At 39.7% G+C, this 15,004-nt stretch overlaps 1 protein-coding gene across 7 annotated transcripts in view; it reads right to left on the bottom strand.

The window, feature by feature from the left end:
• Positions 1–15,004, bottom strand: part of ACTN2 (actinin alpha 2) — a 69,785-nt gene that overhangs the window by 28,407 nt on the left and 26,374 nt on the right. For 5 of the 7 annotated variants that reach the window (XM_056344447.1, XM_056344442.1, XM_056344445.1 and 2 more), the window contains exons 4-7: positions 8,816–8,902; positions 7,640–7,727; positions 5,456–5,534; positions 1,929–2,010 (exon numbers count right to left, since the gene is read on the bottom strand). In XM_056344447.1, the coding sequence (XP_056200422.1) occupies positions 1,929–2,010; positions 5,456–5,534; positions 7,640–7,727; positions 8,816–8,902 (336 nt within the window). Of the gene's footprint in view, positions 1–1,928; positions 2,011–3,721; positions 3,801–5,455; positions 5,535–7,639; positions 7,728–8,815; positions 8,903–15,004 lie in introns of all 7 variants that reach the window. The other 2 variants (XM_056344441.1, XM_056344444.1) reach the window with 1 other exon arrangement.

The following is a 15,004-nucleotide window of genomic DNA, read 5'->3' as shown; positions in this document are numbered from 1 at the left end:
GAAGGCTGAGACTGTACAGAAGGGTATTGCAGCTTCTGGTTTGTGGAAACTTTGTAGCAGATGGCATGGCTGGCAGATCTTCTGGGTTCAGCTTCACTGTCGCTCCAAAGCAAATTCATCTAAATCACTAGAATCAACCCAGAGTTAAACACAGCCACTGACAGTCTCGCAAAGCAGGCATGCTTACAGTGTATGGGCATACAGGGTCCCCGTGACTGACAGGGTATTGACATACATTGGAAACCTGTAGAACTCCTGCAGTCCAGAAATACATTTTGTGCTAAGAAAAGCTTGGGTAGTAACAGTTTTGCAATCCTCGTGCCAGTCTGTCTTTTTGTTAATAGCACAAATCACAGGAGAGTTTGGCTTGGCTGGCTGATAGCTTTGTCTCTATTACAGCAGGAAAGAGTGAAAATATAAAGGAGGTGCAATCAAGGTATGGGTACATTGGTAAAAATGGACCTTTTCAAAACTTAACAGAGAAAGGCAGAAAAAGGTGGTTTCACACCAATTAGGGCTGAGTGATGAATGATGCTACTGCAAGCTACAAGGTTCCTGCCAATCTATGGAGCAGGAAGGTAGCGGTGTGAAAAGACCCAGGAATGAGGTGACAACTTCTAACATTAACAGTGAGATTTCTAAGTTCAGGACCAACGTATTTACTGATTTTACATCTACTTCACACAGCTGTGGACAAAACTTTGCAAAGTTTCCACAGAGAACACAGTGGAAATCAAGAGAGTAAACAGTGATGATCAATACTTGGAAGGCATTAGAAGAAGCACGATTTCATTTACCCCTCCCCCGCCAAGAAGGAGAATGGTAAGATAAGGGCTAGAATGTGCAGAAAATGCAGTGAGGCAAAAAAAAAAAAATATTCTTACATTGTATGTGAATAGAAAAAAATTAGGAAAGGAGAGTGATAGTAGGAGCTGTTCAATGGTAAGGAGGTAGAACTTCTGTTTGTTCCTTGCAGAGAATTTCAGAGCAAAATAACTAAGCGGTACATGAAAGGGGAATTACAATTCAAAAGACAAAACCAATTTCTTTTTGAAGCATGAAGGTGAAACCAAGTAACCTCTTCAAGGAAGAGGTTACAACCTGGATTTTCCAAATCATCCCGTATTGACCTAACTTTCCTACCAAAGGCTTCAAGAGGAGCAGACACGGTCAGTTTCAGTGTTCTGGGTGATTCCCATCTTAGCACCGCTCTAGTGACATGCCACCAGAGCAGAGTCTGCATACTTGCAGAAGAATGCTTTAAACTAGTGTAGGCAAATTCCAGTATTTTGGCACCATTTTTTGTCTGGAGTACAAGAGTCTGGTTATTGAGAAGAAATTCAGGAACTTTAACAAATATTTTGTTGTTATTTGTCAACAAAAGAAACCAAACATGAAGCTACTTGTTAAAACTACCACTGCAAATGTTTACAAATAACAAAAACCAAAGCTTCTCTCAACCTCACTTTCTTTCATAGGAGGCATGTTGTTAGTATATTTTGAAAGTTCTGTACTTCTATTTCTATTTCTGCCCCTCTCACTTAAACATTTTAAGAAAGTGAATAAGCTTCCAGCTGCTAACAGTTGTTTTTTCCCTTTACTAGACTCAGATTTTAATTTCTTAAATGCAAGGATTATCTTTTGATCCTGCATTTCACCTCAATTATCACAGTGGGGCCATGTGCTGAGCTTACATTCCAAAGTAGTATAATAAATACAAACAATAACAAACAAGGAACGAAGCAAGGAATGAAGTGAGTGAAACTATTCAATACAAGGGGAGCAAGAAGGAAGACATTCGAAAACAAAGCAGGTTGCTCCATTATGATTCATGTGAATGGAATGTTGAAAATTTGCTAGATACAAAACAAAAGAAGTTTGTGTCCTGCTTATGAGTGACACAAACTTCAGTAAGATGTAACTCTCACCTTCTGCATCCAGCATCTTAGGGATATCCAAATGTTTTTCAGCAATTTCCATGGCAAGGTTGATATTTCCTATGGGGTCATCCTGCATTAAACAAGAAAATATGAGTCAAAGACAGAAGTTTTTCCTTGAAGCAAGACTACAGCAGGTATACTACAACTTACTGTTTTCCCAAACTGTAAACTGGACCCACAACTGTTCAAAACACAGTCTAGGTATATGAACTTTTGGTCTATCTACTGCTATACGTACATTACATGTTGCTATACTTATACATTAATAAGCTATTATGTACCACTAGGAGTGCTGCAAATATATTCTGGAGGGGAACATAGATAGTGTATACTCACAGTTCTGAGCTAATTCTGAATGAAGTACAGCAGTAATACATACAGCCAAGGCCACTGGCCCAGCAGGCTATACTAAACTGTTCATCACAAAGTTAGTCCTGCACGTTTTATACCTACTATACATTATATTACAATGATATAAATTCTACTGAGTTCCCTGTTGGTCAGGTGCGTGCATAAGAAGAAGCAAGCACAGACAGAAGAACAGTTCCCCAGAAGGAGCAAAACTTCCCAGTTTTGGCTTGGACAGACAAAACTGTAAAGCCTCTATAAAATTAATTTTAGAGCTGTGGAAATTCCAGAACTTCATCTGGTTTGAGATTTTGATTTTGGTTTTTTGAAGGAAAGAGAAAGAAAGCAGTGAGCACAGTTCAGATAAACAGCATACATGTGACGTCTTACGCTACAGATAGCTATTACGGACAATGCAGGAGTGTGTCACATTAGGGCTGCTCTTAAGAGCAGCCTTCTGTATCAGCGTGGAGAGAAACCCCCCTCTGTGAAATGGCAGTTCATGCCATTAATGCCGTCATTATTTTCACGTATTCATAAACTGCTAAATGATCATAGCCACTCTGAACAATGCCAATAGCTACAGAGATAGGCTGGGAAAACAGGACACAGAAGAGCAAAGTTAGAGATGCTGGAGAGCACTGAAAAAATGTTAACAGGCATTCTGGATGGAATTTCCAGGGCTTCCATGTGAATACAAGCATCTCCTATTAAGTGATCTAGTCTCAAGCACACTTCTTTTGTTACTTTGAAATGAACTTAGTAAGATTACTTACTATGGAATTACAACAATTATTTGAGTTTCACAGAAATCTGTTCCTCATCCACATATATATGCCAGGTATCATGAATAGTAGTGCCATGACAGATCTTTCTATAAACATATCATACTAGATAGCCTTTCCTTTAAAAGCTGCATGTCCAATAAAATGAGTTATGAAGAACAGTTTACATTTTTAAACATTTTTAAATATTTTGAGTATAACAGAATACAAAGTCCCCAATCATAAGTTCTCACTCTATCATCATTTAGCAGTTTTGTGCAGCATTGACATTAAGAGAAACTTAAAATGTGGACAATATTTAAACCCCATGAACATATTTTTGCTATTACACAAGACACTGTGTGTAATACATTTACTGAATGTGTATACAAAAACTCTTACTGGAATTAAATGGGACAAAAATACACTAAATCTAAGCGAGACCTATTGACTAGGTTAAAACACTTCGCTTAGGGATGAGTGATGAGCACCTCCTATTTGGTGTGCTTGATACTAAGTCCATGACTAATTAGTGCTCCACTGGCAAAGGATTTATTTAAAATCACAGCAACTTCTGAATAATTGGAGTTCTCCATCACTCATGCTTTAAAAAAACAAAAAACTAGAAGCCACAGTAACTAAAAATCTCTGCTACAGCTAGAGAAATACCTCATCTAACTTGTCATAGTCAAGAAGATCAGGCCTGTGTCTATGGATAAGGGCGTTGAAAGCAAGGCCATCCTTCCAGCTACAAGTTCACACAAAGCACGTTGGTGAGAAGAGGAAAAGACAGCATGCAGGAGATAAGAAGCCAAGAAACAAGACACCAAGACAGCTGTTAATGTAACCAAAATGAGCAGTCAATCAAACACAGCCAGGTCAGAAAAGCAAGATCTATTTTAGGTTTTTTCTGCATGTGCTTTACGTGCCACAGCTCAGCCTGTTTGAAACCTGACCTGTTCTTATTTTGGAAACCTCTAAGAGGGAAATAGTAGTGCTGAGGCAGATCTGCTTATGTTCTGTTCCCTTTCCTTAGCACTCACATATAGCATGGTCAGACTGTGAAGTTCTTTAGTACTATGCACCACTTTTCAAAGCACAAACTCGATCAAAGTAACTTCTGTTTGTGCCATGCTTAAGCACATGTACACAGAGACAGGTAGCTTAGTCATTCCACGAATGTGTTTATCCTTAGGAAAGACTGTATATAGAATTAGAGAACGCGTTGGCATTGATGGGTAATATTTTGCCCTTTGTTTCAGACCTGCAGTTGTCTTAACAACTGCCTAAATTAAAATCCTATGTGTTTACGAGTAAGTCAATTTAATTTTTATCACTGCATACCTTGGGGACCCCAGCATAAATTTAACATATATGTAAAGCAGACTAAGCTTTCAAATACTTTCATTTCATTCATTTATTTTTTCCCTCATCAAAGACTTTCTGATAACAGTTGATTCCATTACTAAAATCAATTTGGAATGGAAGGGCATGGAATGGAAAATACAGTCCATGATTTACCAGTCTCTCTCATCAACGAAAAGTTGCACTCATCAAATTAAAACCGTGATTAAGTTTTCTGTTTCACTGGTGTTTACGTGAGACCTCAAGATGCATTCATTGCATAGAGCAGGAAATGGTATGTATGTATAGAGCGCTAACATGAAACAACATTCTACTTTCTTTCCAGGTTTTATTCTTCAGTAATGATATCCTGAAATTTTGACATTATTACTTGCTCCTCATTCCTCACTTTCAAACCAAAGTGGCTGGCATCCTTTAGAAAACGTGCATTTTGCCAAGAGTAGCACACTGTAATAAAATAGTTTCGTAATCCCCATGAGGTACTATCCAAGGAAGTCAGGGTACCAGTTTTGTTTCCACTTGTCTGGAGGTATAGGTAGAAGTATAATCTAAGAATTGGTGAATATTTTCTATGTAAGACTAGTAACTTATTGCATACTCCCGGTTACCACGGGCAGTGTTTGTTCTAAGGAATCTTAGGATTAATCATCACATTGTTTACTGCTCAGCAAACTATGGTCATTTAGACCAAATACAAAACAGGATGGTCTGTACAATACTGTCAGTGGTGAATGGAGAATTCCGATGTATCTGATTTAATATCCGTATTGGGCAGTGTAAAAGACTTCATCAACTGCCTGGCAGCTGAGAACTAGATTATTCGCAATTAATTGCCGAAGTTGTTGTAATGGGAAGGAGAAAGGACACAGGACAGTCATGAGGTCCTTTCCTCCATATCACTTTTTTTTGGAGGGAGCTTAGAAAGCCAGTCAGAATTAGTATGCACTCCTCAGCTTGTCTTTTAGAAAACATGCTAAGCAAACCAGAAGTGAGCCAAATCATTGCAGGACAGCATGCTGTACCACCCAGACTGATGACCTTATTTAGCTTGGAGTAGTCAATAAGATCAGGTCGGTGTCTGTGGATAAGTGCACATAATCCAAGGCCATCTTTCCAGCTTTACAACAAAAAATAGAAGGGAAAAAAAATAGTTAATAAAGTCATGGTATTTTACAGTTTGATCCTTGCTCAAGGCTTACAATGAAGCAGGAAATCTCTTGTCAAATTCTGACACTTGCGTTCTGCCAGCTCTCATCTCTCTGAGCTTTCCCGTTACTGTGCTCTTCTCCCTGTAGTTTGTATCTTTACTCTAGAGTCCACACACACTTCAGGACTTCATAATACTTTCTAGGCAGTGTACATGACATGCAGCAGTCCCTGATTTCAGTTGCTTAATTTGTGCAGAATGTTACAGGGTAGCTCAGAGTACACATTCATCAATGAAAGTGCATAATCTCCTATTACACTTACAGTATGATTGCGAAAAAATAAAAGAGAGAGCAAACCTGCAATTACTTGAATTTGCTGAAGGAATTGGCTTTTCTGTGTCAGTTATTTGAGACAGTCTTAATGGCACAACCATGTTGTGCTTACAGAAGTAAGAAGTCATAAATCAGCTTGGTTTATTTAAACCACTTCACACATATGACAGTTTTGATCTGAGTTTGCACTTCTGTGTCACTTCAGGCCCACTACCTTTCAAGGCAAGATCAGCCAATGAACGGAGCTACAAATAACATCTATTTGGAACGACGATGAGAGGTTCCTTTCCGCCAGAAGCAATTATTCTGAAATATACTTTATGTAAACACTTTATGCAATCACTGGGATTGTGGGTCTGAGGTCTTATTCTGTGCAGTGGTTGTGTGATACTAAGCATGCTAATTCTGTTACAATCCCTTTCACTGAGATGCCTGGGTAGTCCTTCAAATAACAGAATTATCGCTAATAAAAATGTAATATAATTAAGGAGAATATACATACATTGGCATATAAAATTGGCATATAAAACTGGCATATAAAATTGGCATATAAAATCATCTAGAACATAAAACTGAATCAAAATGAGCACCAACATAAAAAAAGCGTTTTTTTCCAAAAGGTATGGGCTAAAATGGTCTGGAGAGCCTACTGTAAAGTAGTACTGTAAGAGCCGATCAACTCAAACATTAATCAAGGTACTTCCATTCAAGATGTTTCCCCACACCATGTATCAGACCAGCATATGTATGTGTACACACTAAGATTCTGATACTGTAATTTACAGTATACCATGCATTCATATCAAGGTCTACTGAAATATATCTCTATATATACAAGGAAAATAACACGTTACAAATTTCAGAACTCTTAAAGACAATAGGGGGACTAAATCAAACAAATGGTTTTTATCTGTGAATGCATGTTGAACCATATCTTCTCTATCACCACATGTGCTTTAGGTGCTGCACATTAAGAAGGAATTCAAAACACCAAAACACTGTAATACAGAGCTCCTGGTGTAAGTACTCCAAGGATTTCAGGGAAGGCGAGATCACATGGTTAGAAAGTGCAAATGGCGAGTCATGTGGGTTTATGAGGTGGGTCACCAACAGAGCTACAGGAACTAGCCCACTCAAATCCCCAAACCAGGCAGCCTGTGTATGGCCTGGAACTCCCGTTCTAACCTTTAATGAAAACACAGCACCGCAAGGCTGGAGCTTCACTAAATTTTCCAACTTACATAATGATCCCAATTCTGAAAACAAACGTGTTTAAAGTGCTGCTGTTATGTACCGAGTGTGGTTTTGGCTCCCTATTTATAGCTATGTCACAAAATAATAACACCTGATTCACCATAATGAGATCTTTGCATGCTCAAAACATGGGTAATTTTGCCAGGAATAGTCTATAGCTCAGCCGCTCTCATTCGAACAGTCATTTGCCAAGGGACTGTGCTGCACTACTAGGTATTCCTATATACCAAGGACCTCTAATAATGTAATATGGTCATTTTGTATCAAGTAGGGATTATTTTTTTTAAGTGGTAACTATGGAAGTCATGGTAAATAATGCAAAACGCTAATGAAAATAAGACTCTGAGGACAGAGCATGAGAATTTGAAAAAAGTCTAGTTAACAGTGAAGAGTTAAATTCACATGAATATATACCTACACAACTGTGGGAAAAATTTGACCTAAAATATTTTAGACTGCTTCTATCCTTGAAATAATGTAAGTTTACCTAAGATGGAAGTTCTGAATGTTCACATTTCTGTAAGGAGCAGTTTTCCTTTGACACCACAGCAGCAGCCCTTCTTTGGCAGAGGTCTCTGTAAAAGACAGAAGGCATTAAAAAAAGGAAAAATCTAAAAAGTGCTCAAGTAATTTATTTCTTGTCATCTTAAATGCTGTTCAGCTACCCAAACCTGGCTGGCATAAACATTTCATCCTAAAATATATTCATACAAATGAACTAATGGGGCTCCATTAGGACATGGAGGTCAGCTCGCCTGAAACAACTCAGACTAGAAACAACTCTGCCTGCACAGTAATTCTGGGATAATTAGAAGTTTAAGAAATTATACTGGTTGGACAGCAGAATGTACATTTGGGGAAAACCACCCGATACAAATATATTAGAACTAGACATAAAAGATTGTGTTGGTGCCTACATGAAATACGCTTGCAGTATCAGTCCATTTGCTTATGGGGAGGTGTAAGTGCTGAAGAAATACCCTCATTATCTGAACCCTATGAGCATCCGAATGCGTAAATAAAGGACAGAAAAGATCAAATATACCGTTAGGTCCACATTTAAACACAAATTATGGGCAGGACAGCATGCAGAGCTTGAATTGACTCCACTTTTGTTGAAAACTGAGATCTGTTTCTATGATTCTAGACTTTTCACAGCACAGATTTGATTTAAAGAGTACTGTAACTACAACGCACTTTTTGGAGCTGGTTACCAAGTGAAAGATAACAAGAAAAAAAATGAAGTAGTGGGGGAAAAAGAAGTGATAGAAAGAAGAGGGATATAATCAGATAATATTTGCGAAGAATGTGGGAAAAGGACAGGATTAAAAAAGTATGTTGGAACAAGGACCAAAGTACAGGGCACAGCACAGTTTCAGGCTACCGAATCTCAGAAACACAGGCATGTTTCTATCGCTATAACTGAGAGACACTCCCAGAACTTCTGCATTTAGAAAGCTGGCTCGATGTCTCTGTCAGGGTAAGAAGAGGTATTACTTTTTCCCTCCAGAAATTGATTTTGTCACCAGGTAGGGAACTTGTAGTATCATTTTCTGTGAAAAAATACTTATTTTTAAAACACTCATCTCACTTGTGCACAACTCCTATAAAAATGTCCTTAAAAAAATTTCCTAATTATTTAACATAGTTGCATTACTATTACCTTCCACTGAAATATCCTGAATAGCAAAGCGAAGGATGATAGTCCAGATCATACCCAGTGTCATCTTCACATTGCCGTCAACAATTTCTAAGGTGAAAAGAGAGACAGTAGTAGTATTTATAATGTGCTTTCCATTTTCTCTTATTTTAATCATATATTTCTACAAATAATATATTGTTAATACATTCATACATTTATTATATTTCTACTGTAATTCTTTATCTACACAGAGTTCACCTGGGTTCATTTTTCAACAAACTCATGCTTGTGCTACCCTGGCAGTAGGAGTGAAGATTACTGAGGTTAAGGTCACTTCAGCCCTTCCACGCCAAAAGGCTTCTCTCCAGGCAGTTGTAACTGTCTCAAATCTTTACCTTTTAGGCTGATTTTTTTGGACAGAGCCTGAGGGGAAATACTTTAAAGTTTGAACAATATCAGCCTTACTGTTTTCAAATACAAAGGAACTGGAAAAAAATATGGTCTTACCCTACACTTTAAGAAACTACAGGATATTAACAGCGTTATTTTTTAATAAAATGGTACTCAGAAATTCCTCTATACTATTTAGACCTTTTTGACAATTTTACCTGTAGCGCCAGCACAGACTAGATATGTAGAACAGCTCAAGAGACACAGCACCTCCCGAGACTAAGCCACGTAGCCTGCTGCCAAGCAGTTCTCAAACGTGGCCGTGAGGCTGTAAAGTTTTACAGCTCTGATGCCTACGCACAATTATGCATCTTTAATATAAAATGGGACTTTTTTTCCCTCTGGGGTTTCAATTTGTTTCGGCTGCTTGAGTCTACCTACAGCACAGGGTGGTAGGAAGGTGCTTTCCCTGCTCACACACACATGGGAGTCCCTTCCACAAGCCAAGTCAGAATCCAGTGCTCCTACACTGTAATACGAACAGTGATACCACTTAAACTTCTGGACAGCAAAAAAAAGTATTGCGAGACCACTTAAGGGTGGTGATAATGTTGAAAATTGTGACGAGAGACTCAGAGGAACATAGCAAGTCTGTAAGGAGGGTCCAGCGCTTGAAGGGGAGGAGGTGGGACAATGAGATAGGGCCACTGCAGACTGCTTTTCCAGTGGCCTCACACCAAAGGAGCAGTGGAGCAGGGAAGGCACCAGCTGCTCCCCTACTTGAAAGTCACCTCCAGCCTTCCTCAAAAAGTGGAGCAGCTGTGGCTGCCCGGGGGCCCACTGGTGTGCTGGGGTGGAGCAGGAGGAACTTGCAGCAGAAGGAATTTCCTTCATTTAACATCAAGTGCCAGAAGAGGTGCCAACAGAAAACACAGTCACTCTGCTGCTTAGAGGTTGCCAGAATCCAGGGGCAACTTTTACGGAACAAAGCAGCTGCTAGCTCCAAGACTTGAGATACATGTTAAATTGTAGTAGTATGTGACACAAGCTGTCATTTGAACCTATGGAATTAACAAATGTGATAGAGGAGATGTCACCCATCACTAGTCCACACTTCCTTTGCTAGTGCAATAATCCAAGTTCATATATGAATGACTATTTTTCTGCTTTCCCCTTTGGGTTCTACACCAATTTTCCAGAATTCTTACCTCACTTTGCCTGCCTTCCATGAATTATTACTATCTTATTGGCCTTGAAAGACTTCAAGTCTCTTCAAATCTCAAAAGTAAACTCTTTCAGCCAAAAAAGAACAAATGGCAATTAAGGCATGTAGCTACCTTCTCCTCTGTCAAGTATTTCACTGTATTTTGATCAGATGTCTGATATGTACATACGGTAAAGAAGAATTTCTTCAAATGCAAATTAAATGAATTTAAATACTCAGGAGGCATTGCTGATTGTCAGGCAATCAATTCCTGGATTTGCATAATCACTACATCGTTATTTTGATTTACATATCTGTAAGTACATACAGACAGAATGAAAGAGCAAGAGAGGGAATTTTCTGTGTTGTGCCTCAGGAGAGTTTTTAAGCTATTTGCCAGCTTTGGTTTCTGATTATCTACTGCTAGCATAAAATACAAAAAAAAAAAGACATATATAAAAGACAAGAAAAAAATATATAAACAGAAGGAAAACAAAGCTGTTAAATGTTGAAAGGTATCAGTGATGAAAAAACTACTGATTCATTCCTATCATTTTCCTCTACAGGACAATAGAAGACTTCATTATTTTCTTCACACTGCCTGTTTGCTCTGGGAGGAATATAGTTCCTACACCTATAGTTCCTACATATGCAAAGCTACAGCTCTCTGGGGAAAAAAAGTCTTGCTGACCTATGAGAACAGGAAAGGAGAGATGGGAAAGGGAAGGGGAAAAAATAAAAACTGCCTAGGGGAAAAGCTAAGCAAAACAGCGTGGCAAGTTCTCAAACGTTTTAGTTTCTTTTTTTTTATTCTGCTTTGGATTTTTTTATTTATTCTAACCTTCTTGTAGCAGATTCATAGATCATTTGGTCTTTAATATTTCTTCCCCTCCCCAGAAAAGCAATACAGAAGTGTTTCCTATTAACAGGATAGTTATCTTCTGTGGTTTTCTGTACCTCGGCTCATTTCATTAGGGATGCAATTACCTTGCAAATGGAGTTATTGCACTTATTTAAAACTTAAGGGAAAGCTTCTAACTCCTGGACTGTGAATGGCTCATAAGGACTACTTTCACAGCTTTTGCTTTACCTTCGTGATTCTCTAGTCTCATTTCATCACCAATGGAGAGAAAGACTCTTCTACAAGACAGATCAGAGTAGGTAAATTTGGTTTTGGCTCAGCATCGCAGCTAAAGGTGATCACCTCTCTCTTCCAGCTCCACAGACAGCCCAAGGAAGTCATCCTCAGAACAATAATGATGGCTTTAAAGAATATCCCTGGCCCCTTAAAAGTATTAAATTGAACTTTGTGCTGATGTCTCACAGGAATCACAGTTTAATCTTTGTTTGGAGGCCCCATTTAAAATGCCAGTTGGTCCCCTCGGGCCTACATGCTCTTCACCACTCAGCATGTCAGCTAATAAAACATGATCCTCAGCAGACTTCAATACAAAACTTTCATGCTTTGGAAATTAAAAAGTATTCCAAGCATCCATGTAACTCAGAGAATGACAAAACAGATGGGTGCAGACAAGCCCATACGCCCCATGCTCACATACAGGGGCAGTGAGTTAAGGGGTTAAGGACTTTGATAACAATACAAGCTTAAGGAGCCTGTGCTCTGCCTCCTTGCTGGCATTCATTCCATCTTCATGCTATGACTGCCCAGTCAACAACGCTGAAAAATGCAACAAAAGAAATAAAAGAGGTGAAGTGTGGTTTAAAAGCAGATCAGATTACTGATCCAGTCTCCAGCATAGCTACAGAAACAGTTGTCAGCCCAAGTGATAGGGTAGGGCTGTAAAGTGTGGGAGCAAGTATGCAGGACGAGGGGGACACCACGGCTCTTTAAACACGTCCTGGTGCCAGAGGTCCCACACTGTGAAATGATACCCAGTCAGATGTGATGTTGCATTGCTACATCAGCACGGCACTGTGCCTTAGATAACAAATTTAGCAGATGGGATGTGGTAAACTTAACAGGGCACTAAGCACGTCTGGGCCAGAGCTGCCTTTGTGTTCAGCCTGTTTAGAGTAGGAGTGGAAGGCACACAAATCTATCTGCTCCCGCCCACATGCGTGTAATCTAATGTGTGCTAGTAGCCATAGCTGACATACTGCAATGTCTTACAATGACAGGCTCCTCTCTGCATCTAAGCTACGACTGTAGCAGTGGATTTCTCTCCTGTGCTTCCATCCAAGAATTTAAAACTTTATTTTTAATGCTAATGAATGAATTTTTGCTTTTAAGTCCTCCATTTGACAGATCAAGAATTCCAGAAACAGCAATAAAACCCTGCAGCACAGCCAAGAACATCACCTTAATCTGGCTTACTAACTATGGCCTGCTGTTACATGCAGGAAGAAATACTGAGTTCATGGACAGACATCACCTTGCAACAACTGGCTGAGAAGCTGGAAGAGGTCCCTTCCTCTTGATTAGCCTCCCTCCCAGAGGGAATTACCTATTATCACAGAACATCTAAACTCCTGCAAGTTGCTGCCAAGGAGAACAGCAGGGTTAGTTGAAATGGTTTTAGAGCTATCCCAGGTGCTTTGCCTTCAGGTGATACAGAAAGTGCTCAAGCACTGCTCCAGTCTGAGCACCCTGGCAGGAACCAGTGCAATAAGCAGGGCAAAATGAGGGAGATGGGAATGCAGAGAGCTGGCCAGCTCCTTTCAGGGGCAGGTATGAGCTGATGAATGGTCGTTTAAATACTCCAGCCTTGCTTGAAGAACCTGGGTGTGCAAACATTAGTGCATTGTGCAAACTGTGATCACAGAGAATGACCCCCCCATCTCACAAGACATGCCTTTTGCTACACTCTTATTTTCACCGGGAAGCCTCAGAGTCCCAGCATGACATGACAGAAACTACCATTCATTTGCTCCACACTCTGTACTCTCAGTATTTCTGCACCACCTATCATACAGGCTTCTGTATTCTTAATTTTCATTGCCACACATAAATTGTCTCTTCAGTACCCTCTGCTGTCTGTTCAATGCCATGATGCTCTCAGAATAACCTTAACTGCAGAGGTTTAAGGTAGCGGCATATTTTTCCAGCCCGCTTCATTTAATTGAGCAAAGGGCCCAGCTGCCCCTGACTGCCCGTACAACTGATGGGGGGAACTAGGCACCTCTGAAATGCAGTGGAGCTCTTCTGAGATCTGAAGTAGCTTTAGGAATTGCCCGTTTCTCCACACTGATGGTATAGTCCCCCCAAAAGGTCTCTGTTACATGCCTAAAGATAGATGGGTGTGGATTTGGACTCAGATGGCCCACCCAGTTCAGTCTCAAATGAATAAAAGGTGAGTTAAAACAAATGCTCTGCCCAGAGAACACTCAATTCTTGGGATTTTGGAGTGCTAGATCTAGAAATCAAATACATTTGGTGAATTATACTTGAGGAACCAAGCAGGTTAGGTCAAACTTGTGGAATCAATGAATGCTGATAGATCTCTCCATTATTTCTACAGATGCCCCTACCCCACCTAATGCATTTTCCTGGTCCAGCCCAATTACAGTAAGCTCCCTGAGGTTAAGGTTTGGAAGCCAGAATAAGGATATATATAAGCCTGGGGAAATCAGAAAACAGGAAGAGAAGGCTCATAAACCCATCTAAAAAGTCCTAGCAGTGTGAGTAGAATATAGCTAGTGCTTCTCACCATAATATTGAGGTTACAGCCAGAGTTTTGCTATAAGGACATGTTAAAGGCTGCCCCCGGCATGGACAGCACATCACTGAGGCTATGAAATCAAAAGTAGTTGGGTATCATGCTAGCCACATCGCTCCTTTGCGTAGTAACAGCTGTGCAAAGCCTTATGCAAATATGTCCATGGAGCATCTAGTTCTAGACAGACCTTTGTCCTTCTTAAAAAATTGAATCTCACAGGAGGCACAGGTTCACTTGCAGTGAGAGCCTGCCTTCTTTTGCCCAGTTTACATCAGCATTTAGCTAGCCAACTGCGTGTGCGTATTTAACTAACCGAACAGCAGAACAATAACAAAGTTATTGCTTTAGTAAATAACATCCCACCCCACTTTCTTCATATGTTCAGTCTCTCCTGAGCTACCGTAATTTCTTTTGATCACTCCCTTAACTCTACATCTGAATTTTAGAAACACAGCTGCCATCCACAGCCAGTCTCATAATAAAATAGGAATAGATCCCAGCCACCTGGCAGTGATGTCAGCCTTTGTCTTGTCTGAATAACATCTCCTGAAGATAAAAAAAAGATCCCAGACTGGATAAAGCACACCCTAGAATCCAACCTGATTTCTAAAGGACTTATTTTTAATAATGTATAGGAAAAACATAACACTGAAGGAAGAAGTCATTATCTGAACACCCACTGAAACACAGACAATTCAATTTAACCTTGGAGATAAACTAATCTTACAGCCCATTTATACCCCAATCCCTCCCCACATGCCCACCAATTTCCACCTCCCATCTTTTCACAGATATAGGTCAGAAATCTATATTGAGGGATTTTTGAGGCACCCATATATAGAGAACAGCCTGTGTTACTTGGCCAAGGGTCTCTGGCAGACGTTTTTGCAGTGTGAATGCCTAGGATCTAAGTAAGGTTCATTGTCAAGCTCTGTCACA

Source organism: Falco biarmicus, chromosome 6, assembly GCF_023638135.1.
Source record: "Falco biarmicus isolate bFalBia1 chromosome 6, bFalBia1.pri, whole genome shotgun sequence".
Taxonomy (NCBI): Eukaryota; Metazoa; Chordata; class Aves; order Falconiformes; family Falconidae; genus Falco; species Falco biarmicus.
This window is presented reverse-complemented; position numbering and strand designations above follow the sequence as displayed.